Source organism: Desmodus rotundus, chromosome 1 (assembly GCF_022682495.2).
Source record: "Desmodus rotundus isolate HL8 chromosome 1, HLdesRot8A.1, whole genome shotgun sequence".
Classification (NCBI taxonomy): Eukaryota; Metazoa; Chordata; class Mammalia; order Chiroptera; family Phyllostomidae; genus Desmodus; species Desmodus rotundus.
The window spans coordinates 91,061,439-91,087,991 of NC_071387.1; the positions used below are offsets into that span (position 1 = coordinate 91,061,439).

At 41.3% G+C, this 26,553-nt stretch overlaps 1 protein-coding gene and 1 pseudogene across 1 annotated transcript; one reads left to right on the plus strand and one right to left on the minus strand.

Moving 5' to 3' along the window:
• The first annotated feature begins 38 nt into the window (after positions 1–38).
• DCTN5 (dynactin subunit 5) lies at positions 39–24,726 on the plus strand. Its single transcript, XM_024560421.4, has 6 exons — positions 39–195; positions 897–965; positions 9,516–9,634; positions 12,182–12,293; positions 15,991–16,093; positions 18,693–24,726. The coding sequence occupies exons 1-6, from the start codon at positions 148–150 to the stop codon at positions 18,788–18,790; spliced, it is 549 nt and encodes a 182-aa protein (XP_024416189.2). The 5' UTR covers positions 39–147; the 3' UTR covers positions 18,791–24,726.
• On the minus strand, positions 8,417–9,476 carry LOC112304773 (protein mago nashi homolog pseudogene; annotated as a pseudogene).
• Positions 24,727–26,553: the final 1,827 nt, after the last annotated feature.

The following is a 26,553-nucleotide window of genomic DNA, read 5'->3' on the forward strand; positions in this document are numbered from 1 at the left end:
AGAGGAGAGCAGAGCCGTGGATGAGACCCGTGGCCTCCTGGGAGCGGAAGTGCAGGACTCGCCGGAAGTAGCCGGCGTCAGGGCGGACAGACGAACTGACAGTGTTTGACAGGAGACGGCTGGAGCTGCTTCAAGGACTTGGTGGCCATGGAGTTGGGCGAGCTGCTCTACAACAAGTCCGAGTACATCGAGACGGTGCGCGCGGGTCTGCACTTCAGCCCTCCCTTTTCAAGCCTGTGTCCCTTTGGGGCCGGTGCCCCATCTTGTGTCTACCCCACCCCGGCGGGTCCCTGTGGCAAGTATGGGAGTGTATGGCCTGGCCTTGTTGTTTATTCGTTAGATAGCCAGTTTACGCTTTCTCATTTTAATCCTGATTTCCTCGTGGAGATAAAATGCTTTTCAGAAAGCAGGACAAGTCTCGTCCATCCTAATATTAATTACAGCTCCCAGCTTCGGGCTTTTAAAAACTATTTAAAAAACCAAACCTGTCATCATTTATTACTATGTGCTAAAGATTGATGGGTTCTTAATAGTAAATACATGATGTATGTAAGTTGCTCAATGTTACCACTATTGCTTTTCATTGAATTCTCACAATTCTGTGATACTGGTGAAGTCATTATCCTGGGTTTAGGGTTTTAAAATCGAGGTATTGAATTGGAACTTGAATCCATGTCTTTGATGTCAGTAGGCTATAGACAGACTTACCACATCCAAATTCTTTGAATCTCTAGTTTCCTAACCCATGCTTTCTTTACTGAAATTCTGGACTCATCCCAGTGTAGACTATGTACCATTTCAAGTCCTTTTCTCTTCATATGAACTTTATTGATGGAGACCTATAGCCCAAAATGCACTCAGCTTGCTCCCTCTCATTTCCTGCTGTTCGCTTTCAGGCATCTGGGAACAAAGTTAGTCGCCAGTCAGTGTTGTGCGGAAGTCAGAACATCGTTCTCAATGGCAAGGTAAGGAATAAAGCCACCTCCAGGATGCATACTGTTGCTTTCTTTCCACAAATTATCACATTAGCAGGGCAGATAAAATGTTGCCATGTTTCCCATTTATTGCTATACATTTAAAAATTCTCTTGTTCTTAATTTTCCGAGTTGGATTTATTAAATACAAAGGAGATTCAATAAAAAGAACCAACAGAAAGCCTTTTTCCTTATATGCCAGGAACACAATACAATGGCACCCAGAACTGAAATTATTACACAGTATTGAACTACCGAACATAAATAGGTAACAAACTATTTTAGTATAGAAACTAAAGTAATACTACATTAATATAATTATCTGTGTAGTAATAATGATTCAGTATTAACTGAAACTCTTAAAATTAATATGAGAATGTAGAAAGATAGTAAAATTTGAGGCAAATTTGTAAAATGGAATATTAAAGGCTCAGAATCTTGTAGTCTGAATAAATTGAAGTAGCAGAGAGATGAGTGTAAACTTAGGAATAATATTAGAACATTTCAGAACCAGAGAAAATATCAAGATATATTTGAGATTAATAAACCCTGAAGTCAGTGTCTCCTGCCATCAGGAATACTCAGTTTTCCTCGAAATGTTAGATCTCTAACTTCATAAGTGTTCATAACACTTTAAAAACTCTTTAAAAACAAGAAACCTTTAAAAAATAAATAAATGTAATTCTCACCCAGGATATGTTTATTGATTTTAGAGAAAGAGGGAGGGAGGGAGGGAGGGAGGGAGAGGGAAAGAAAGAGAGAAAGAGAGAGGGAAACATTGATGTGATAAACATTTATCAGTTGCCTCCCATATGCGCCCCAACCAGGGTTTGGACCCGCAACCTAGGTATGTGCCCTGGTCCGGATCAAGCCCACAACCTTTTGGTGTATGGGATGATGCTCCAACCAACTGGGCTGCTTGGATAGGGCATTGGTTGCTTCTTGTATGTGCCCTGACCAGAGATCGAACCCACAACCTTGAGTATCAGAAGTACACTCTTAACCAACTGAGCTACTCAGCTAGGGCTCTTTCAACTTTGTTGATGACTTTCTTTGATGCACAAAAGTTTTTAATTTTGGTGAAGTCCAATTTACCTATTTTTTTCTTTTGTTGCTCAAGTTTTTGGTATCATATCTAAGAATCAATTGCCATATCCAAGGTCACAGAGATTTACTCTTATATTTTCTTCTGAGACTTTTGTGGTTTTTGCACTTGTATTTAGGTTGTTAGTGCATTTTGAGTTAATTTTTGTATATGGTGTGATGTTGGAGGTCCTAATTCATTAATTCTTCTGGATGTGAAAATCTGGTTGTCTCAGTGCCGTTTGTTAAAGACACTATTCGTTCTCCATTGAATGGTCTTGGCATCATGTAGAAAATCAATTGACCATAGATGTATGGGTTTATTTGTGGAGTCTCAATTCTGTTCCCTTGGTTTTTATGTCTGTCCTTATGTCAGTATCCCTGTACTATACTGCTTTTGTTATTGTAGCTTTGTAGTAATTTTGTAATCAGAAAATATGAGTCCTCCAACTTTGTCTTTTTTTCAAGATTGTATTGGTTGTTTGGGCCATCTCTTTTTATTTTTTTTTAATTTTTTGTATCTTTTTTCCATTGCCATTTAGTCTCCTTTTACCCCCTCCCTCCTGCAATTACATCTGTTCCTTTTTAAAAAGGTATTTTATTTGGTACTATTTGGTGTACACAGAGGAGTAATATGTAATATATTGTTATAAAACAAAAATTAAGTCAACACCATGAACCCACCACCGAACTGAAGAAATGGAACATAGCATGTATAATAGCGTGTATAATATGGTGCTACCTTATGTTCCTCTCCTGTCCCTTTCTTCTGTCCCCTTCCAAGAGGAAACCACCATCCTGAGTGTTGTGTCATACAAATTCTTTATTTTAAAATATGTTTTACCATATACATATGTATCCCCAAATAATATATACAAGGCTTCTTTAGCATTACTTAGTTTTCTGTGACTTTTTTTACATGTAATTGTCATAATGATGACAACAGAAAACACTTATATGACAGTATTTGTTTCTAAGATTCATGTGGTTTGTGCATTTTCACTGCTGTGAAAATTTATTCCCTTCATCTGTTTGGTGGATAGTTATTTTGTTTCTACTTTTGCTATTATGAACAATCCATATGTTTTCAGTTCCTGTCCCTTTTAGAAATAAGACATTTCTGTTTTTCTGAGCTTATATCAGATGTCACAGTGCATACAGCAGTATACAGCCAACAAATGAGTAAAAAAGACTGGGTGTAAACAATAGAGTTGTGGGGCCTGGTAACTTGGGAGAATACATGACCTAGCTAAGCCCAAGCTGATTGTTGCAAGTGAGAAAATAGGCCTGTGTTTCCAGAGCTTCTGATTCTATCAAAAGAAACTAGAATTTTATAATTCTCTCAAAAGAAACTAGAATCTGGGAGAACCAAGATGGCGGCATAGGTAGACACACTGCACCTCCTCGCACAACCAGAACTGACAGAAAATCGAACGACAAGGAAGTCCGACACCAAGGAGATAAAAAATAAACATTCATCCAGACTGGTAGGAGGGGTGGAGACGGGCAGCCAGGGCGGAGAGGACTCATGTTGCCTTGGCGGACCAAGACTGGCGGAGTGTGGGACAAATGGGGCAGGCAGTCTGACCGCTAGCAGGCCCTGCGGCCCCACATTTGCCCACAGATAAACCGGACGAACGGCGGGGAGTGAAGCAGACCGCACAATCCAGGGCTCCAGAGCAACGAAATAAAGCCTCAAACCTCTGAGTGAAAACACCCGTGGGGCTTGGGGCGGCAGCAGGAGAAACTCCCAGCCTCACAGGAGAGGTTGTTGGAGAGACCCACAGGGGCCTAGAGTGTGCACAAGCCCACCCACTCGGGGACCAGCACCAGAGGGGCCCAATTTGATTGTGGGTAGCAGAGGGAGTGACTGAAATTCGGCGGAGAGTGGAGAGGGCACTATTGCTCCCTCTCGGCCCCTCCCCCACGTATAGCGTCACAGCACAGCTACCAGCATTACCCCGCCCCAGGGAACACATAAGGCTCCGCCCCTTTAAGTAACAGAAGCACAAAGACAAAAAAAAAAAAAAAAAGGCCCAAATGACAGAACTCTTCAAAGCTCCAGAAATAATTCAACTAAGCAGCAAAAAGATAGCCAACCTATCAGATGCACAGTTCAAAACACTGGTAATCAAGAAGCTCAGAGAATTGGTTGAATTTGGTCGAAAACTGGATGAAAAAATGAAGGCTATGCTAAGAGAGACAAAGGAAAATGTACAGGGAACCCATAGTGAGGCGAAGGAAACTGGGACTCAAATCAATGGTGTGGACCAGAAGGAAGAAAGAAACATCCAACCAGAAAAGAATGAAGAAACAAGAATTCGGAAAAATGAGGAGAGGCTTAGGAACCTCCAGGACATCTTGAAATGTTCCAACATTCGAATTATAGGGGTGCCAGAAGGAGAAGAGGAAGAGCAAGAAATTCAAAACTTACTTGAAAAAATAATGAAGGAGAACTTCCCCAATCTGGCAAAGGAAATAGACTTCCAAGAAGTCCAGGAAGCTCAGAGAGTCCCAAAGAAGCTGGACCCAAGGAGGAACACACCAAGGCACATCATAATTACATTACCTAAGATTAAAGATAAGGAGAGAATCTTAGAAGCAGCAAGAGAAAAGAACACAGTTACCTACAAAGGAGTTCCCATAAGACTGTCAGCTGATTTCTCCAAAGAGACCTTACAGGCAAGAAGGGGCTGGCAAGAAGTATTCCAAGTCATGAAAGGCAAGGACCTACATCCGAGATTGCTCTATCCAGCAAAGCTATCATTTAGAATGGAAGGGAAGATAAAGTGCTTTTCAGATAAGGTCAAGTTCAAGGAGTTCATCACCAAGCCCTTATTATATGAAATGTTAAAGGGACTTATCTAAGAAAAAGAAGATAAAAAAATATGAACAGTAAAAATGACAGCAAACTCACAGTTATTAACGATCACACCTAAAACAAAAACAAGAGCAAACTAGGCAAACAACTAGAACAGGAACAGAACCATAGAGATGGAGATCACATGGAGGGTTGTCAATAGGCGAGTGGGAGGGGGAGGGGGGGGAAAGGTACAGAGAATAAGTAGCATAGATGATAGGTGGAAAATAGACAGGGGGAGGGTAAGAATAGTGTAGGAAATGTAGAAGCCAAAGAAGTTATAAGTATGACCCATGGACATGAACTATAGGGGGGGAATGTGGGAGGGAGGGGGTGGGCAGGATGGAGTGGAGTGAGGGGGGGAATGGGACACCTGTAATAGCATAATCAATAAATATTTTTTTAAAAATAATAAAAAAATTTAAAAAAAGATACTAGAATCTGGGTTTTTTTAAATGTAAAACATCCCACTCTTCAAATAATAGCTAATTTAAATGATAAAAATGTTGCATGGGCCAAACAAAACAGGTTTCCAGGTGCTATCCTTATACCTCCAATTTCCACCTCTGCCTTATACCTATTCAGTGCAGTGAACTCTGCTTCAGTACCATTTTCTTCCCTGTAAGGTCCTCATTGGCACCTCCTTCGTTTTAATACACTGTTGTCTCAATTTTGAATCACTTCTCTTCTTTGGCTCCACCCTTTATAAATAGGAAGCCAGGATTTATTCTTGCTAAATTTCTTTGACCACTTGTGATATGATTTACTATTTATGTTATTTGTGTGTTTGCTTCTTCACTGGGAGTGTAATTTAGGCTGACAGAGGGATGTACATGGATTTTCTTTATTTCCAGATTATGATTGTTATCTTTTTTAAAAATACAATAAAATGACAATACCCATTACCAAACACTCAGAACTCTTGGAATGTTGTTTTCTTCTGAAAGCAAAGGCAGTCGTTTTCTCTGATTATAGATGGACACATAAACTGAAAACAATGATTGAAGTAAATTAAGTCTCTCAGATAAAATAAGTATATACTAGAAACAGACCTCTGTTTTAGCTTGAAGAAGATAGCTTTAAAAAACCAGGAACTGCAGTGGTTTACAATCAGCAGCAAATGCGAAAGTTTGTTTTTACTGGTAGATTTTTTTAAAATAGTTTATTTCTTATTGTATTTTTTCCATTGCAATTTATCTCCCCTATAACTCCTTCTATGTCCACCCACCCCCTTTCCCCACTGGTAGACGTTTTATAGATAGAACATAAGCAAATGAGATTGGTAAACTCTTCCAGGTATGAGTCTATTTCCCTTTTAGTGTCCTATCAGAGCCTGTTGTTCAGGCCAGTGATTTATCTAAATTCACCTATAAGCAAGGTGTCTCCATCTGCCTCTTTAGCATGACCTTCTGTCCTGGGCCCCGTATGTTTATTTAGAACTGACTGTGGGTCATCTCCACTGATACCTCAAAGTCAACATTTCAAATGAATTTTTTGTCTGGTCTCCAGGATTACTCACCCCATTCTAGGATCTCTTACCCCCAAAATCTAAACAATGACTAAGTTGTATAGATTCTCTTTCCTTTTTTAACATTTTATAATGTAACATTTAATACAATTATTTTTATTGAAGTGTAATTTACATACAGTAAAAGTGTCCATTTTAAGTGTGCAGTATAGCAAGTATTTTTATTACTTTTATTTTTTTATCCTCACTTGAGGACATTTTTTTTTTCATTGCTGTTAGAGAGAGTGGTAGGGGGAGAGAGAGAAGAGAGAGGAAAACATCAGTGTGAGAGGAAAACAGTTATTGGTTGCCTTTTTGTACAGACCCCAACTGGGGATTGAACCTGCAACCTGGTCATGTGCCCTGACTGGGAATTGAACCCGCAATCTTTTGGTCTACGGGATGATGCTCCAACCAACTGAGCCACACTGGCGGGGTGACGAGTTTTGATTGATGCTGCGCAACCACTACCACAATCAAGATATAAAATATTTTTGTCACCGTAGTTTACTTGTGCCTTCTGCAGTCAATCCTCCTTCTGTCCTTGGCCCCAGGTAACCACTGATGTAAAACTAATATAGATTAGTTTTGCATTTTCCAGAGTTTCATGTAATTGGAATCATGTAATGTTTGATATCTGACTTCTTTCACTCAGCATAAGGTTATTGAGACTTACCCATGTTCTTGCATATGTTAGTGAATTAGTAGTTCATTCCTTGTTATATGAGCAGTATTATTATGGAAGTTTTAAGACATAAATAAAAGTAAAGAGAACATAAAATGAATTCACTAGCTTCTACAATTAGCAAGATTCTGACATTTTTATTTCATCCCTGTACTGACCCTCCCCAAACCCATACCTTTTTTGACCAGGGTTGGGGAAGGGAGTTGGACTATTTTAAAGCAAATTGAAAGCATCATATACTTCACCCATAAATACTTTGGATATGTTTCACTAATATTTAAAGACTTAAATAGTAGAGAACCCTTATTATAATTAAAAAACACCCAGCAATTCCCTATTATCATCTAATCCTCAGTCCATGTTCAGTCTTTCTGGTATCTCAAGATACCTTTCTACATTTGGTTTGTTTAAAACAGGATCCAAACAAGGTCAAGTACACATTGTGTTTGGTTGCTATGTTTCTTAAGTCTCTCTAATCTGTCACAGTTCTTTTTCTCTACTCTTTTTTCCCTCTTGCCATTTTTCTATTGAGGAAACTGGATCACTCTTCTGTAGGATTTTCAGATTTCTGAATTTGGCTGATTATAATTACATGGGGTTGTTTAATGAGGTCTCTATCCCCCTTCCTCCCTGTAAATTGTTGTTAGATCTGGAGGCTTGGTCAGATTCCTGTACCTCCAATTTATTTCTTTTTTTCATGCACAACTCTTGCCTTAGATAAGGTTCATTATCTCTTTTTACCTTCATCTACTGTAGTCATCTAAAGGGTCACTTTACCTCCAGTGAAAGTTCTTGCCTCCTTTATTCAGACTTTAGACTGCTTCAAGAGTAATATTTCTAAAATGAATATTCACTTGTTTAAATCCTCAGCTTAATATCTTTTACTGATTCTTTACATATATCCTCTAAGAAAAAAATCTAAGCTTCTATGATCAGTGTACATAATTCCTCATGATCTAGCCCCTTGTTTACTTTTCCAGCTGCAACCCCAGCTATATCCACCTTCTTTCTTTCTTTCTTTCTTTTTTTTTTTTTGCCACATTCATTCATTTATTCAACAGACATTTCAAGAGTGCCTGCTCTTTACCAAGTATGGGGAATTAGTTTCTCCAAATTTCTGTGTTGTGTTATTCGACCCCTCTGGGCAATCTCTGGGGAAGCCAGATATCACACCCTGCAGTGTAGCACTTAATCTGAGTCCAAAAATTGGGAGAGGAGCCAGAATCTCAGTGGGTCCACCTTTGGGAGTAAGAAGTTGGAGGTAATTGTGTTACCAGATAAAAAGGCAGGAGCAGCCGGGACTCTCATTGAGCAAGCAGCCACAGCTTGGGGACAGGTGGATCTGAGTAAATCTGAGGAGGTGCATAACTTAAGTCTTCTAGAGGTGTTCCCAATAAATGTTTGTTCATCCAGTGAGACCTATTTATAGGATGATCAGGGTAAAGCTTATAGTGTAAGGGGAACATCTTCAGCTACACGCGGTTTTATTTTTTTCACACTTTCAGATCTTTTTAAAACAATAAAAATTGCATTTTGTTATGTATTTATTAAAGACGATCTTTTATAGTGTATAAAAAATATTGATCCAATATACACAAAAACTTCCAATAATGATAATTAAAAACAGCTACTCCCACCCTCTTGCATCCATACTAGTATTCAATCTAGATTGGTTTAATCTTGAAGTGTAATCCAATAAGACTGAAGACCAAACACTTCAGGCCCTAGACAAAAATAATAAAATCCATGTAAATATTCTGGTACTTGGATTGATTGACATCAATAAGGGAACCGGTTTTTGATGTTGTGAAAGAAATGTGTTCATCTCCAATGACAACTTTAAGCTCTAACCAGCCCACTCGGTCAGGAGGAAGCCACAATGCATCATTCTTTTGGTAATTTCACTGTCGTCTATTATTTCCTTCAGTTCCTCCATCACACTTGTATGTATGTATGTAAGCCTATTTTCTGATCATGAAATCATTTTTGTAAATGCTGTTTTTGGCATATGTCAATTTTCCATTGGGTTGGAACTCAAATTCCAGGAATTTGTGGCTGAATTTGCCCTTGTGACCGATGTAATAACACAGATAAAAGTCACTCTCCATGCCTTTCGAGACCAAACTTTAACAGCAATCCACCAGTCAGTGTTACAAGGGCAATTCTCTTACAAGTAATTCCCTAATGTCATTTAATCCTCAGTCCACGTTTAGTCTTTCCAGTATCTTAAGATCTTCTTTTGTAGTTGGTTTGATCACATCAGGGTCTAAACAAGGACTTAACCTTACATGTGACTCAGTAGATCAAAGCAAAAGTCTCAGTCAGTGTCTTGTTACCTACTCTTTTTTTTGTTGTTGTTATGTTTTCATTTATGTTGATAATTTAAAAATGTGCTTTGTTTTATAGACCATTGTGATGAATGACTGTATTATCCGAGGGGATCTGGCAAATGTAAGAGTTGGACGTCATTGTGTTGTGAAAAGTCGGAGTGTCATAAGGCCACCATTCAAGAAATTCAGCAAAGGGTATGTAACTTAATTATCTTGTTTCATTCTTGAGCAAGCTGGTGCTACTGGTGGTGTTATCCATGTGTTGAGTTATGGGGTAAGGAGTGGATCTATGCTGTTTTGGGGGACACTGAGTAAGAATTCACTATAGTGAGCACAACTCAGGTTTGGGTTACCCTAGTCTAGTTGAGGTTGGCTGGTTGCCGGGCACAGAACCTGCTTCAGCTGGCAAAAGCAAAAGGGGTTCTTATTAAACAGTCATAGGAATGTTTGATGGAACCTAAGGGTAGAAAAAGTGGCCAAGGCTTAAGAGGGGCCTTATGAGGGACTAGACTTGAAAACTAGTCACCTAGCCAGGATCAAGACCACTATTCTGTATATCTAGTACTCACTGTCTCCAAAATTATACTATCTCTTGTCTGTCCTTCTCTGCACCTCTGCTTTCCTCTCTTCCCTCATGGATGTGTCTTCCCCCTTTCCTCCTGGAGCCAGCCTTGCTTTCTCAGCCCCTTATTTATATCATTTTTCCATTTAGACTTCCAAGAAATACCAACTAGAGATTTTAGGTCTTATTTCAAATTTATGGGAAAGGGAATCTCATTGGCTTAGCATGAATTAAGTGTCCACTCCTAGTCTAAACAGCTGCAACCCAGCGGGCAGGTCACGTCAGGCCCACTGATTTCACAGTGAGAATAAGGATTGTCTAAGAAAGGACATGGACAGTACAGGAAAACTGACTACTATATCTGCTGTGGTGGTATTCTCTTTGCCTTTCTTCCCCTTGACTAATTTACTCTTCTGATTTCTAACTGTGGTACCATCACCATTTCATACAGTAATTCAACAAGCACTAACTCATAAGCAGGGCGTATAAAGATGCATAAAATAGCATTCCTGCCTCAAGGTTCTTCAAACCGAGTGGTAGAAATATTTACATAAACATATAGCTTCTAAATAATGTGATACTATAATGTGATTGTCACTATATAATGTGATACTCCTGTCACATGGGTTTGAACAAGGTAAGGGATGAACAGAGAAGATAGTAGCTAACTCAGACTAATTCTGATACCTAGGAGTATATCATGCAGGAATAATCCTGCATCTCCCATAATGATGTTCAGCTCCAGGCTTTCCATGATATACAGGGATTGGAGCAGGGAATCACTCTAAATCATTCACAGGAAACCATTTGCTCATTAGCTCAGAAAACTATTGGGGAAACCAGAAAACCTTGTGGTAGGTTCCCTTGTGTGGTTTCATGCAGTGATTGATACTCTGCTAGAGGTGCTGACTGCACCTTCTGCTAAAGGCATTATTGGACTAGATATGGTCCAAGAAAAGCTTCAAGGATGAACATTGCATTGCTTATCCTTGCCATTGTAGCCCCAGTTCCTAGCATAGAGTCTGGCATATAAAAGGGGTTTGTTGGTGAGTTGAAGGAATGTATAAATAAGAATGGTCCACATGAGAAATACAGAAATATGAAAATGTAAATAGCAACAACTCTTGAATAGAGGGTGATTGTGGGTTTCTTCCCATGCATATGCATGTCCCAATACTAGAATCTGATAACAGTATAAAGTTTAGAATTTTTAATTAAGATTAAAGAACTGGCAGCACTGCTGTAGACTGTGATGAGATCAAGGACTTCATTGCCTCACAAGGTGCTCAGACTAAAAATAAGATTAAATTAAGGAAAATTTAAAGAAATTATAGGTCCTTGGAGGACAGATATCATCTCTGACAAAATATTAGTTCCAGTCCAAATATTTTCCATCCCAAAGTACTGAAATTACTTGTAAATGTGATCATGAACCACTCTCCGTGACACTTAAGGAATCCTGGAGACTGAGAACAATGTTGGAAGCCTGCAGAAAGCCTACTAACTAACTTACATTCAAGTCTTGACTTACATGGCACTTTCAATTAAGCTTTTACCAAACCTCCATTCTGGGTCAAGTCTCCTTGTTATATATTCACATGACATGGTATTTTTCCACTGTGTAACTAACTATTTACTGTATAATTATTTATTTAATCTCATTTCTTCTCTTAATTGTAAGCTCTTTGTGGGAAGAATTGAATTGCTTATCTTTGCCATTGTATCCCCATTTCCTAGCATAGAGTCTGGCATACAATAGACACTCAATAAAATGAATCAGTGTATACATTTCCAGAATATTGGGTACTAGAATTTATATCCCACAAACCTGATGTCCGTCCCCTGACGTATTATAGAGCAGATGACTAAAAATGTGACCTGTGAGCATTTTCAAAGGAACCAGGTATGAGCACACATTCATTCACTCATTTGATTTGGTGTCTGTTCTTTTAGCATAAAATATTGTGCCCCTTCTGCCTTGCTGTTTCCTTGGTCTAATATTTCTAATTTTGAGCTAGTAGAATTATAGAATTTCCCTAGCCTGAGGATTCCTTCCTTGCTAGGAATAGTCTTACTAAGACAAGATGATGAAGGTGAGTTTAGGATCTGTAGTTCTATAAGCCTTGACCAGGAATACATTACCTTGACCTTTCTTTGTTCATCTTCTTTTCTTTCTGTAGTGTTGCATTCTTCCCTTTACATATCGGGGACCATGTTTTTATTGAGGAAGATTGTGTGGTCAACGCAGCTCAGATTGGCTCTTACGTTCATGTTGGCAAGAACTGTGTGATTGTGAGTATGGTGACTTGTCTGGCTCAGCAGCCTCACTTCCTCTCTAGCTCCTGTCCCTCACATCTGTGAGCCTCTGCTTCTCTGACGAATCAGAGTAGAAGTAGTTTCTGGTCTACTAGCATTATATTGGATTTGGAGCTTTTTCCTAGGCATTTATAATCATGGCTAATCTTTATCAAACCTCTTCCCTATGATGTTAAACTCTTTCCTTCGATTTTTCCATTTACTCCTTACAGCCATCCGAGGATGGTAGGTGCTGTCATTATCCCTGTTTGCAGATGAGGAGACTGAAGACCTTAGATGTCAGAGGATTGATGAGGCTATTAAGTGGAGCTGGGATTTGAACCCAGGCAATATGAATGGTCATGCTGCTATATGGCCTACTTGTTGCCTTACCTCATGGATCTTACAGTCTGGTGGGGTGATGGGTGAGTGAAGGGTGAGGCAAAATTGGCTCATAGACAGGAGGAGTATGGGCATTTCAGTTAAGAGCTTGGCATACATAAGGCTCAGAGTCACCACCTGACATGACTTCATGGGAATTGCAGGTAGTTGAGGATAATGGGTATGTGGGGTACACAGGAACCCTTTGCTCAATAGAACCTGTAGGACCCTGGTGCATGGGAGCCTCAGCATCAGTTTGATCCCACCAAGCTTCACGAGATTAGGTTTCTTGGTATTTTCATAGATGAAGAACTTGATTTTAGTTAGGATTTATAAGAATGTTAATTATCAGAACCAAACTGCCGAAGTATTTAGGGAAACTATTTACTACACTTTAAATTTGTACCTGAGACCAGATTCTAGAAAATGCCAAGATTTATTCATGTTTTTAATTAGCTACTCCCATTAATACAGAGCCAGCTCTCTGCTCTGGATAAGACTTCAACCTTCAAGTATCAGAAACCTTCCAGCAACTGTGCAGTTAACATTCCAGGGAGTAGTTAACATTCCACAAGGGTGTGGCAAAGGCTACAGTGCAGGGGAGAATCACATTGCTGCGAAAAACATTCCATTCTGACTTGTTACTCAGAATTAAGGGAAGTGGTTGTTTTGCCAAGTATTCTCCTCCAGAGTTCCTAGTATTAAAGACAGAAAGATTTGACTTGGTCTGCTGTTGAAGAAAAGAGAAAGATAGTGAAATCCACCCTGTCCTCTCATTCTGTTAGACAAAAGCTGGCTTTCCAAGCCACAGCAGTGCTTTTCTGGTATGTCCTGTGAAAAAGAGAAGATATCACTGTAGCATCATAGTCCTTTAGCCCTGTCCTTTATCCCTAGAACAGATATCTGAGAGGTTCAAATCCAAATGCTATCCCCAATACTTGGGGAATTCTAGTCCTATGGTCAGGTGCTCTCATTCTCAGATCACTTTTCAATATATCAGTTCACTGTCAGGACATAGTCATTGTTCAGTATTAGTAATACTTATTTACTGAGCCTTTACAGATTCTCAAGCAATGTGAGGAGAAAGATTTTTTTAGAACTGTAGAATCTCAGAGCTAGCAATAATGAATTCTTTTAGAGTCTGGCATGCCCCATGACACACAGACCCTCCCTACAGCATCCCTTGTGATTGTCTGACTTCTGTTTGGATACATGAAGTTGTAGGTATTAATCAGAATTGCCCAGATGACTGCAGGAAAAGCCCAGTAGGCATTATTAGTAGGCACTGTTGTGTTGTGTGTTGTACATTTACCACTCTAATCCTGACAGCATCCCTGCAGGCTGGCTTTATGCCCTGTTTCACAGATGAGGACACCAAGGCTCAGAGATGCTAAAGAACTTGCATCAGGAGATAGAGGTACCTTAATGCTAGCAACATGTACTTCTTGACCCCTTCAGGAAAGTTCTCCAGGAAAGAATAAAGAAGCAGTTTCAGCTGTTAACATTCTCTGCTATTGCCCGTCCATTATGCCTAAGAAACACCTTCATTTCTTATTTTGCTGCAATCTAATTGATCCATTTATTCAGAATGCTCTGAAGCCCAGTGAGCATCATTTCTCTGAGTGGGCCAGAATGGTCAACCAGTGCACAAAGCAGGTGCATACAGGCTGTGTGGTGGCTGGTGGTATACACAGTGAGAAGATTTGTGTCCCCTATTCCTCTTTGTCAGGGTCCACTGTGTACAGATCTTTGTGTGTGAATGTATAGTGCCATGTTCTCTTTCCTTTTAGTCAGGGCCCCATGGGCTTAGTCTGAGTTATTAGGAGCTTAGATATCATCTTTGAGTTCATTTGGAAGTCACCAGGGAGCTGATCATCTGCTAGATATTTGAAAGCGACAATATTAGGGAATTCATGGGAGAGAACTTTGCAAGGAGGGTGAATAGCTTCAGTGATGACTTGCTTCTGAGCTAAAGTTGCCAAATACTTGTTGCCAAGTATTACCAAGGCTATTGTCCACATAGCTGGAGACAACTTAGTAGACACTTAAGAAATTCAGACCTTAGATGTATAAGCTTTTTAGAGGTAAAAATTCATTTGGCAACCTGCCTGGAAATTCCTAGAAATACATCTAATTTGGGTATTTAATAATGGGGAAAATTTGGACATAATCAAATGAAGGTATCTTTCATATTCTTTGGTAAAATCTGAGGTCTCAACAGGTTAGCATTGTCCTGGTATTTGTTAGGAGTTCCCCATTCTCAGCCAGGTATATTGTATCAGATCATTTGACCAGAACGCAATGAATCACAGTTCCTGTTGACAGAAACACAAGTCAGTCAAGACCAAAATTTACAGCAGGTAGCCTGAAGCACACCTCTAAACTGCATACAGGAGCCTGTCCTTGCCCTTAACCCATGGAACAGATGGCTTTCCCAGACCTCACGTCTTGCCCTCAGAATGCTGTGGATGGCGGCAGAACTGAAAATTGGTGGCAGTGGGTAAACACAGGCATAAGGTTCAGCCTAATCCTTCAGATGGTTGGATGGGCTAATACAAACTACAAGTATAGAAGTGAATTCTAATTTCCTGTACAAGTGGCTCTAGGGCTTCAATTGAAGTCATGAGAATCCATCTCCTTCCCTTCTATGTTTTTCTCTGGGAGGCTTTCAGGCAGGGGTCTTTGCTCATGGAAACAAGATGGCTGTTTCCGGCTTCCGTCCTGTCCTCTAGAAATTTCATTGGGAAGAGCTTCTTTTCCCAGTGGTCCCCCAGCTGAAGCTCCAACATTGATATTCATCAGACTGATTTTTGGCTCAAGTGTCAATTCCCTAAGCCAGTTGCTGTGGCCACCTTGGGGTTTGGAGTGTGGGATAGGGATTGAAGCGCATGGGATGAGCTGGGCATAGAGGTAGTTCTCAAGGGAAATACAGCTGCTATTATCAGACGAAAGGAGAACAAATGTTGGGCAGGCGAAACATGTCCACTAAATTAACAAAACGGAGAATTAACTTAAACAGAGCCATTGGAAGACTGAATTGCACGTAGTCTACAATGCCTAAGATAACTTGAGTTGTCCCTAGCACATGGCCCTTGCCCCAAATGTACACACACACATAATTACACACACTGATGCTCACATTCTTACCTCCTCCTTCTTGTCAGGTACCATATGAAGTAGGGAACTGTGGCCAAACCTCTTGTCACTGTCCCTGGCTTTTGTAAGATATCACAAATGAGGAAAATATAAAATAACCTTCCACACAGCAGACAATGTTTACTCTTATTTCCTGTTAATAAGATTTTAATTTCAGGGGCGTCGGTGCGTGTTGAAAGACTGCTGCAAAATTCTTGACAACACAGTGTTACCCCCAGAAACTGTGGTCCCGCCATTCACTGTCTTCTCAGGCTGCCCAGGTAACTGTGGGTGTTTATTATGAAAACTCAAGTTTATTTTCCTTCACAAAAGCAATGTATGCAATTTCTGCCTCTGACAGTACGCTAGTCTAGCTAACTTAAAAATTCTTCTGCTACTAAGTACCTAAGAATGATGTTTACAACCTAACAAGTATCCTTTTAAATGCATAATTGGATAAGGAAGTTATCAAGGGCCAGAAGCACAAACGAAACTAAGTGGACATTATAAGCACGCTTCAGTTGATAACTGTCTTCAGAATAGAGTGGCCCAGGGTTTCATACTGTGTGGGGATGAGGGAAAGCCTTGCATCCACACATGGCAGAGGCTCCTTCAGTGGGTGCCTGTCCCTCAATAAAAAGTTGATGTAGAGCAAGCCTGCCACCAGCACAGGAAGAGTACAAAGAAGCATGTGTCTTTTGCCTGGGCTCTAGGTGGGCAAAGGAAGTCTCTCCAGAGAATTCTAACTGCGGCCTTACAACTCACATTGGTTGGGAGTTTGAACTTAGACTTCCTGCCCTGTGCAGGAATGTCCAATCTGAAAAGTTAACATAAAGCAGGTCCAAGACCAGTGACAACTCTAGGACACCTGAGAGAAGTAAATGCATCCCCTCTTGACCTTGGCTGACAGAATGCTCTCAGGTAAAGCCCCTCATGAGCTCAGAGTTCCCAATTACACAGCATGTGGGGAAACAAAAGTAATACATACTTATCCTACAAAGCTTGGAAAACACTGAAATCAAAGGAAGATAGAAACCTAACATCCTCCCCTACCCCAGGATAGTGTCATTTCTTATACATGTTGTTTACACAGTTGAAATTCTGTGGTGTATACACAGGCACATTACAAATTCACAGATGGATATCTGCCACCGTGTACCTTATTTTTCCAATTTAAACAATCTCATTACTCAGATCATTGAATGTGAGTTTCAAAGATGGACAATACCATCCACCCAGATTCTTTGGGAAGGAAATTGGCCATTCTGCTATATTATGCATCTCTGCTTTTACAGAGGAGGAAAAGATATCTTTAGTAACTCTCCCCATATCGGGTTCCCACTGTGAAAAAGTCTTCATTGTTCTCAGCAAGTACTAGGTCAGATTGTCAGGCGAGTATCTGATCTGAGATGAGAAGTGTGTTGCTAGAGAAATTACTTCATCTTTTTTAACTGATTGAAGGTCCTCAGAACCAATTTATGGCTGATGGCAGAGGTCAGGGAAGCACTGCTAGGGATTTCACTGTGTTTGGAGCCTCTGATGAAGTATTCAAGCTGCCTGGGACCTTAGAGATCATTGTTTAAATGAAAAAACAGGCCTAGAGAGGGTATGTTATCCAAGGTGTGAGAGCTGGTTACTGGGGAAGCCTTGATGAGCAGTTAGACCCCCTATTTAGAGTTTAGTACTTTTTGCACTGTGATAAGATACTTCCCATATTCATTTTACGTAGTTTCACAAAAAATGCTAACCATCTAAATTCTACAATTGGCAGTCTCCATCTTTAGTAAGAGGCACAGGGTTGCAGGAAAACCAGCACATTTTTGCAGAGCTCCATAGCATGAAACTGAATCTTGGAACAAAGTGAGGCAACTCATTTAGGAGAATCTGGGTCAGGAACCAAAACTCAGGTTCCCAGAAACCAGGCAGATCATGGACATGATTGAAGTAGTAGCCCATCATGGCTGCTTATGAACACAAGCCTAATATTTTATTCTATATGGAAACTTGATTTCTTAACAGTACATCTTGGGCACTTTTTTCTTGTCAGTATGTAAAGATTCACTTCATTCCTTTTAATGGTTATGTGTTTTTTATTGCATAAATGTAGCACAATGTAAATAGCCTGTGCCCTGGTATAGGGTGTTGTTAGAAGGTGTATAGTACCTGGTTATTCACAATTAGAAACTGCTGCATTGATGCTCTTGTACATATATTGTGCAATTGGGCAATATTATCTTTGGGACAAATACTTGAAGTTGGATTGTCAGGTCACAAATATGAACTTTTAAAACTTTTGCTAGATATTCCTAAATTGCTCTTCAAAACAATTGTATGACTTTGCACTTTCACCCATAGTGTAGGAGAGTGCCTCTTTCCCCGATATTCTTCAATATGATGCTCACCTTTTGTTTCCTTATAGGACATTTCTGTTCTATTCCCACCTATAGTTTGTCTGGTGGATGCTGGATTCATTTCATTGTATGGATAACAGGGCAGTTTCTTTCTTCAAGAGTGCTCACCTTGGCTTGCCCAGGAAGTGTCACACCAGAATCCAAGGGATGGACAAGTCTTTGTCTGGATCAACCTCCAATGTAGTCAGAGTTGTTTTTAACTCTTCAGATCATGCAATAATATACTAAGGTCTTTTACCTGGAATAGATTTCTCCATTTTGAGAACAGTATTATTTATTACCCCCCCCAACACAAAAATCCTTATCATCTAGAAGATCACTGGAAATATTCTGTTAGTACCAAGGATGGAAAACCTAGTATTTCAACATTTTGTGATTAAAGAAAAGGGCCCCCTAGGGGTTTAAACAGGAATCAGAGCTGCAGGCCTCCCCTGGCTCCCCATGGTTGACCAGGTCTTTCTTTCCCCAGGACTCTTCTCAGGGGAGCTCCCAGAATGTACCCAGGAGCTGATGATTGACGTCACCAAGAGCTACTACCAGAAGTTTTTGCCCTTGACACAGGTCTAATGTCTCTGCCTCGTGTCTTGAATTCACTTGAGCTCTAAGATAAACTTGGGGACAAAGTGAGCCAGTCAGCATCTACAAAGAGCTCTTGTGTCTTTGACACCTTTTACACATCCTATTTTGTTGTTGTTGGATTTTTTGTTTAATTCTTTGGAATTTCTCAATCATCCTTGGTCTAAGCTCTTAAGACTTTAATATAGAATGTCTGGAAGAGTTGTCTCCAAATGCTCTGCCTAAACTGTATCTATTAACAGTCACTTCATACCATTCCTTATATGTGGGACACAGAATCATCTGCTCCCAACACTCACACCCTTGGTCCTGCGGATGGCTGGGTCCTGCCTGAGGCTGGCCGCAGAGCAGAGCACTCTGTCCCAGCATGGTGGTTATGAAGCTGGTGTGCAGCTCATGGCCACAAACTCCCACAATGAGTGCCACTCACAGGGTCACTAAGCTTACTGGCTGCTAACATATTTGGCCAGTTGCCACAATTGCTTATAATCATGAAGAAAAAGTGTTCATGCTTTTCACAGCCCAGATTCATGTTGGCTACTGAAATGAGCAAGGAGGGGTGGTTGGTATTTCTCTTCTTTCCCAAATGACTTTAACTGTCATTTTAACCAAGGGTGACTAAGAAAAGACTTTCTAACGTTCTGTTTTAGGGCCTTTAGCTTTTACTAGAAGGGGGATCCGAGCACCCAGATTTTATTTTTGTGAAGTCCCAGGTTTGAATCTCCCATGTGGATGGACTAGTCTGGCAGCTACTCCTTGCCTCAAGGTTTAAAGGCAGCCGTATATGCGTCATTTCACTGAAGACATAGCATTTGTGATACCTGTTCCCTGGCCTAAAACCATTTAACCCTCCCTTTAATTGCCATAAACCTCACAGTTCAAACCAAAATATCTGTACTTGGGCCCAATCACATGTATACACTGGGGCCTCTTAAAATCACTCTATGGCACAAGAGTCCCAAGCAGTCAGTGAAGTCGCCAGTGCCATTCTTACTGTCTTCTGGCTAATAGTACAATCCTCCCCGGTTCTGCTCTGACTTCTTGGTTTGGAAGGAAGATTTAGAAGTGAAGTCCTGAGAATGTTGGCCTTGCTTAATGCTCTGATTCTTCTGTGAGTAGGATGGAACTGTTTAGCCTTGGATCTAGCAGGCGCTGTACTGACTCAATATCTGCTTATGGGGTTGACAGCTATATGTAATTATCTCCACTCATTCAGTATAAAACTGCTTTCTGGTTTGTCTTTTTTTTTATGTTTGTACATTAAAAGATTGACAACCAAACAAGTTATTTAAAGGTGATCACTCTCCCCCTCTAGTGATGGCTATCTCTATTTGTGAGGTACTTTACTACATGCTTGGTACCCTGCTATAGGCTTTACATTCACTAGCCTGCTCACGGCTCACATTTTACAGATGAGAATATTAGAGAACCTGGTCCAATGCATACAGTGAAGAAGTGGCTGGCCCGGGAGTCACAGCCGTGTCTCTCTGGCTCCACAGCCCATGCTTTTCAGATGGGACAAGCTTGCCCTTGGAGCACCCCTGCTGTACATCCTGTCTGATACCAGCAGTCAGTGATGGTTGCATGATTTTTTATCATATCTTGGCCTCTCCTCCAGCCCCCTTCTCCTTTTGTGCCACCAAACAGGTTAATGTTAGAGTTGGCGGAATATAACCTCTTGCTCACTGGAGAAATCTTCCAGGGCATGTCCAACATTACCATCCCACCTATGTGTGAATACTTGCTACTGTAAGTGACTAACTGTCCATTTTCTTTGTAATCTTTTACAGTTTTATTGAGATATAATTGCCATAATATTTGACTTTCCATTTTGTTGGTGAACAACCCACAAAGTTGGGGGGAGGGTTGAGCCTCTTAAAACAAAACAATTTGAAAATCTTTAAGTAACTCAAGTATATGATTCCAAAAGTCCAATCCAGTTAAGAAAGGACATGTAATGAAGGAAGTCTTCCCAGTTCAGAACTCTAGAGGCCACCACCTGAACAGGTTCTGGTCTCTCCTGGCAGAGGTAGTCTGCATATGCACAAGCAGGTATGTGTATATGTACACACCAGCCTCTCCACATTCGTACAAAAGTGATCAAACATGAGCTCTGCTGTTCTGCATCTCTCTGCTTTGACTTAACAATCTATCTTAGAGATTGTTCCATATTAGCATGTCCAGGCGATTAAATATCAATTGCCAACACAGAGTGTTTCCACTACCAGATACTCTTCTGAGTTCTTTACATTTATTAATTCCTCTGATCTCTACAACCACCACAAGGTCTGTGCACTTATTCTCCCCAAGAAACAGAGATTAAGTAAAGTTCCCAACTTTATACAGCTAATGCAATGGTGAACCTAGGCATTCTGTCTCTAGAGCCCATACTTTTTTTAATTCTCACCCAAGGATATATTTATTGATTTTTAGAGAGAGGGACAGACAGAAAGAAACATTGATCAGTTGCCTCCCATACGTGCCCCAACCAGGGATCAAACCTGCAACCTAGGTATGTGCCCTGACTCGAAATCGAACCCACAACCTTTTGGTGAGCCCATACTTTTAATTACTGTGCAGGAATTCCTTCTTGTTATACCTTTCATTGCCCCAAGTTGTGTTATCTGGATGTACAGAAAGCTGAGAAAGTGAGTATTTTGGTTTTTCAGGCAGGCAGGGAGAAGGGGGATTGAGAATGAGTTTTGGGTGAACCATCTAATGATGTCTGCTACAGGCAGGAAGTCTAGTGTTTCCTCTGAGAAGTCAGTCTCCTTGTATTGTGCCCTGTTGTCTTGTAGCTACACTTGTGGTCTGAGTAGTTAATGGGAGCAGGTGTCTGTGGAGAATTGTCTCGCTTGCAGTCATTAATAGTGTCTGAAAATTCTGCACCATATAGTTGGCACTCCATAGAGGAATGTACAAACTAGGTGAAATAAAAATCCAATTAGAACTGCTTTGTTACAGTGACAGAAATCTAGCTTGAATTGGTTTAAGCAAAAAAAAAAAAAAAAAAAAGGGGAATTGTATTGACTTACACAACAAATCATGGAAAAAACTAGCTTGGTAGCTTGAGAGGCAGTAGGATTTGAACCCCAGGTAAGTTGCTCAGTCTCTGAGCTGTACAGTGGGAATTATGGTGGTACCCCATAGGGTTAGTATGGATTAAATGCAGACATTAAGGGTAGTTTCTGGCACATAGAAGGCACTCCCAAAGTAATAACACCATATTGAAGGGACAGTGATATTCAGAGATTTAAACCCCATCAGAGCTGATTGTTTTTATATCTTTTTCATCTTAACATTAATAAAAGTACAGACTGGGCCTGCTGTAACAAGGAGATCATGAAAATACAGTGGCTCAGATAAGATAGAAGGTCATTTCTCTCTTACCTAACAGTGCAGGGATAGGCAGGTGGGAAGGTGGCTCTACCATGTCACCAGGCCCCCAAGGTCCAACTATCTTGTCACATGGCAACATTTAGCTATAAGGTAGATTGTAAATTTAGTCTCTAGCTGGGCAGCGAAAACTGAGGACATCAGAGAAGGCAAGCTCTCTGAAACCTGTGTCTTGGCTTCCTTTTCTCCTACTGTAAGTCGGCTTTCTCCGTGCATTGGGGCAGGTGGTAGCTGACAGCTCCAGACTTATATCTCCCAACTTGGTGACCCTGAAAGAAAGGTTTCTTCCCTCCAGTTCCAATTTGGAAAACCCCAGAGAAAGGTTCTCAGTGGTTTGTCATGAGTCCCATGCCCTCTTTGATCACTTAGTGTGGCCAAGGGTGTGCGGGACTCTGATAATCCCGATCTGGGTCAAGACTTTTCCTTCATCCCACCATGGTGTAGAAACAGCATAGCCCATTAACAGAGCAACGTGCTGAGAAGACCAAACAATATCTACTACAAGACGAGTCTGTAATTATGAACTGATACTCTTTGAAAGTGTGTTAATAGTTGTAATTGTGTGTCCTGGGAAAGGCCAGCTGGACTCTGTCTCCATGGTGGCTCACCTGGGGACAATCTGTTATCAGACAATTATCTTCACCAGTCTTTTTGTCCTCTGAATATTCCCAGTAGAGCAGGCAGATGGGAGAGGGACTCTTTCTAGTTGTCTTAGGGCGGAGAAGGGATTTACTGGCTAATGTAGCTGATAAGGTCAGGGCTAGAATGGCTGTCAAGCGGGATCCAAGGACTCAAGCAGTGTCATGGGGACCTGTCTCTCTTCAGTTCTCTATGCTGCTTTGAGTTGACTTTCTTCTCAGGCTTCATGAGTGACCCCCACAGCTTGATATTGGTAGAAAGAGCTCCCCATCCCTGACAAACCCCTTGGACCTGGCTGTCATTATTCCAAACCATGGAGGTATCCAGCGTCAAAGAATCACTGTGGCCAGAAGATGGAATACACTGATTACTTAGGCCTAGGGCACATACCCACGTGGACTGAGACTTGGTGCCTGATGGTGGTATTGGGGTGGAGGGTGGTGATTTTACCAGAAGTGGTGATGAATGGATACCGAGCAGCAAAAACCATCAGGTGTCCAGTTCAGGCCTTTTCTTTTTCTCTGTCTCCCTGCCCACCATTGCCCAATCTCAATACTCTTAGTCTTGCGGGAGGAGGGTACCTCCTGAGCAGTACATGGGCCTGGACTAAGGGGGAGCAGAGAGAATGTACCTAGCCAAAGTACAGACTGTTTAACGAAGAGCCATTTGGGTCCTGGCTGGTGTGACTCAGTGGTATGAGCATCAGCCTGCAAACTGAAAGGTTGCTGGTTCGATTCCTAGTCAGGGCACATCCCTGGGTTGTGGGCCAGGTCCCCTGTTGGGGGCTTTCAGGAGGCAACCAGTCAATGTTTCTCTCACACATAGATGTTTCTCTCCTTGTCTGTCTCCCTCCCTTCTATTTCTTAAAAAAAAAAAAAAAACATTTGGAGGATGCTCTTCTGCTTGGAACTGCTTCATTGAGGACACTGTAGCACCTATAGAGGGGCCTTTGTCAAGGTCTAGGTAAATTCTAGTTAGGTACCTGTGTTGTTGCCTGAATCCACATTAGCTGTGAACTCCTAAGGTGGCAGGCGTAAACCTGTAGGTATATATCCAGCACATACTTAATGGGGTGATTACTTGGACATGAGGTCCTCATCCCACTAGGCCAGATGAGATACTGCAAGACACCTGGTGCAGGGAACAAGGTTTGAATGGTTGACTTATGGGCCTCCTGTTGACAGATTCTGTTCCACATGACTGCACAGGGTTTTTGCGGTTGTTTGGGATCTGTGGTGGCTTCTGAATTCATCACTTCTGCATGAGTGACTTCACTCAGAGCCTGTGTGTGGCACAGTTCCTTTCTTAGTCACTCTGACCCATCTGGGTGATAGCAGACTTGAAATAAATCAAAAAAACATTGCTCCTCTTTAACACATTCTTGGAAGTTTCTTAGCATAAATGAGGGATCTTGTTGGTTAGGGAGACCTTGTTCATGTCTTGATATGGCCGGTGAGAGCCCACAAGGCAGTGGGTCCCCAACTTTTATGGCATCTGGGACCAGTTTCATGGAAGACAATTTTTCCACAGATGGGCCAGTGGAGTTGTGGGAAGACAGGAGGCGGAGCTCAGGCGGTAATGCAAGCAAAGCTTCACTGCTTGCCTGCCACTCACCTCCTGCTGTGCAGCCCGGTTCCTAACAGGCCACGGACCAGTACTGATCTGCAGCCCCAGGTGTTGAGGACCCCTGCCATAGGGTATCCAGAACTTGGAGCCCAGCCAAGTTCTGACTCGTCCTCAGCCAATCTCTAGGACAGATTGGCATCTAACAGACCTGGATGGTTGCTATGGGTGGTCAGATCTAGCTGGCTGGTCTCCTGGGATAGCTTCTGTGGAGCTGTAAGTCCCCTGAAATGGTGCTGGGAGTGTTGGGACAATGTGTTCAAAGGTCTGGTTATTTCAAAACAGGTGTCAGCAAAATATGCTGCCAGCTTGGACCAGTTCTCATAAGTCCATGATTGCTGCAGCACTTCTTGAGCCCTCAAGGAGGGGGTGGTGCTTTTACAGAACATGCACTGCTGCCCTTTAGGGCAAGGAAGATGGGCCTAAACTCATGCTGTTAATACATCACCCATTTATTCAGTTAACAAATACTTACTGAGCCATTGCTAAGTTCCAGGAGATACAGTGGAGAATAAGATGGAACCTGACCCTGCCCATAGGGATCTGTCTTACAGCTTAGTGCTAGAGAAAGGCAAGGAGACAAAGTAGAGGTCTCTGATAGAGGCTTGAGGGTACGTTCTTGAGTATTCATCATAGCGGTGAAGAACATGGGTGTTGGAGGTGGCAGATCCAATCCTAGCCCCACACTTTTGAGCAAGTTGTCTTCCCTTGTGGAACTTAAGATTTCTCATCCATAAAATGGGGCAGATGTATAAGGGTTGTCATGAGGATTTAAATGCATTCATATATGTAAAGCATGAGATTGACTCAGGATAAGCACTCAATAAATGATAGTTTTAACTACTATTGTTATGAAGTGATACACCTTGAGTGAAACCCCTTATAGTATAAGGTACAGCACTCTTATATTTTTTAAAGTTTAAAATTAAGAACATCTTTTCTTTATAATCAGTCTACCACAAGAAGACATGGGGAAAAGGAATCACCTTTTCTTGCTTTGCATCAGTGGGGTGCCAGGCATGTATTTGAAAACATTTAATCATCCCAACTGTCAAAAAAGTAGGGATTTTTACAACCCATTATACAGAGGAGGAAACTGATCTTCAGAGAAGTAAATCTTCCCAGGGTCACACTGCTAATAAATGGCTGAACTGGAATGAAACCAAGTCTTACTTACTGCAAAATCTGTGTTTCATGCAGCTCTTCCAGTGTCCTGGGCCTCCAAAGCACTTGGCCCTGAATACTACGCTTGCCATCCAGTCAGGCTGTTTTCCTGAAGTTTCCCCTGGTGGGTTGGCCCCAGTTGCATTCATTATGCACTCTGACCCAGACCCTGAAGGGAGAAGAATTAGCACAGGACATCCTGCTTCCCTGAGGAAACAAAATGGCTTGTTCTATGTCTCCAAGTCAGTTAGACATCAGGCACATGGTTTGTGCATATGAAAATCACCCAAGAAAAGAAACACAGGAGTGGAGTCCGCACTCTGTGTTTCAGACCTCGGATCTAGACATTAGCCTCTGGTTTTTCTTGGCCCCACTAGTTCCTCTTCAGCTGCATTCATCTTACCTTTTGGGGTCTGCTGGGAATTTTCTGATTTCCCATGGAAGCCACAGAGCCCAAGAAAGCAGAAGAGCCAGAGCAGAGGGGGAAAACAAAGAAATATGAGAGCCTGGGAACAGAAAAGCCCTGTTGGATACTCTGAGCATCCTGGGAGTAGGTACTGGTTCCTTTTATTTCAGTAACAACAACAATAAGGACATGATTATGTGCCTGGTACCATTTGAAGTGCTGTACTCAATAGAATCTCTTCATGAGAACCTTAGGAGATAGGCATGTCATGTAGATAGAATCCTAGGAGATGGGCACTATATATATAATTATCTCCATTTTATAGACATGGACAGTGAGGCACAGAGAGGTCACACAGCTAAGGAAGGGCTGGCATTTGAAGCTAGGATTCTTTAGTCCATGAGTTTAACCAGTATGTCATACTGCTTTTTGGTAGGGAGGGAGTGAGCAAGTAAACGAATGAGTCTGGGCTTTGGGGCTTGCCAGACAAGGCCCAAAGAGACAGTGTGCAGAGAGCCAGTGTATA

Excerpts from the sequence above, each read along its gene's own strand:
- DCTN5 (XM_024560421.4), top strand. The coding sequence starts at position 148 with ATGGAGTTGGGCGAGCTGCTCTACAACAAGTCCGAGTACATCGAGACG. Across the intron at positions 196-896 it reads AGTCCGAGTACATCGAGACG|GCATCTGGGAACAAAGTTAG; the intron begins GTGCGCGCGGGT and ends GTTCGCTTTCAG. Across the intron at positions 9,635-12,181 it reads TTCAAGAAATTCAGCAAAGG|TGTTGCATTCTTCCCTTTAC; the intron begins GTATGTAACTTA and ends TTCTTTCTGTAG.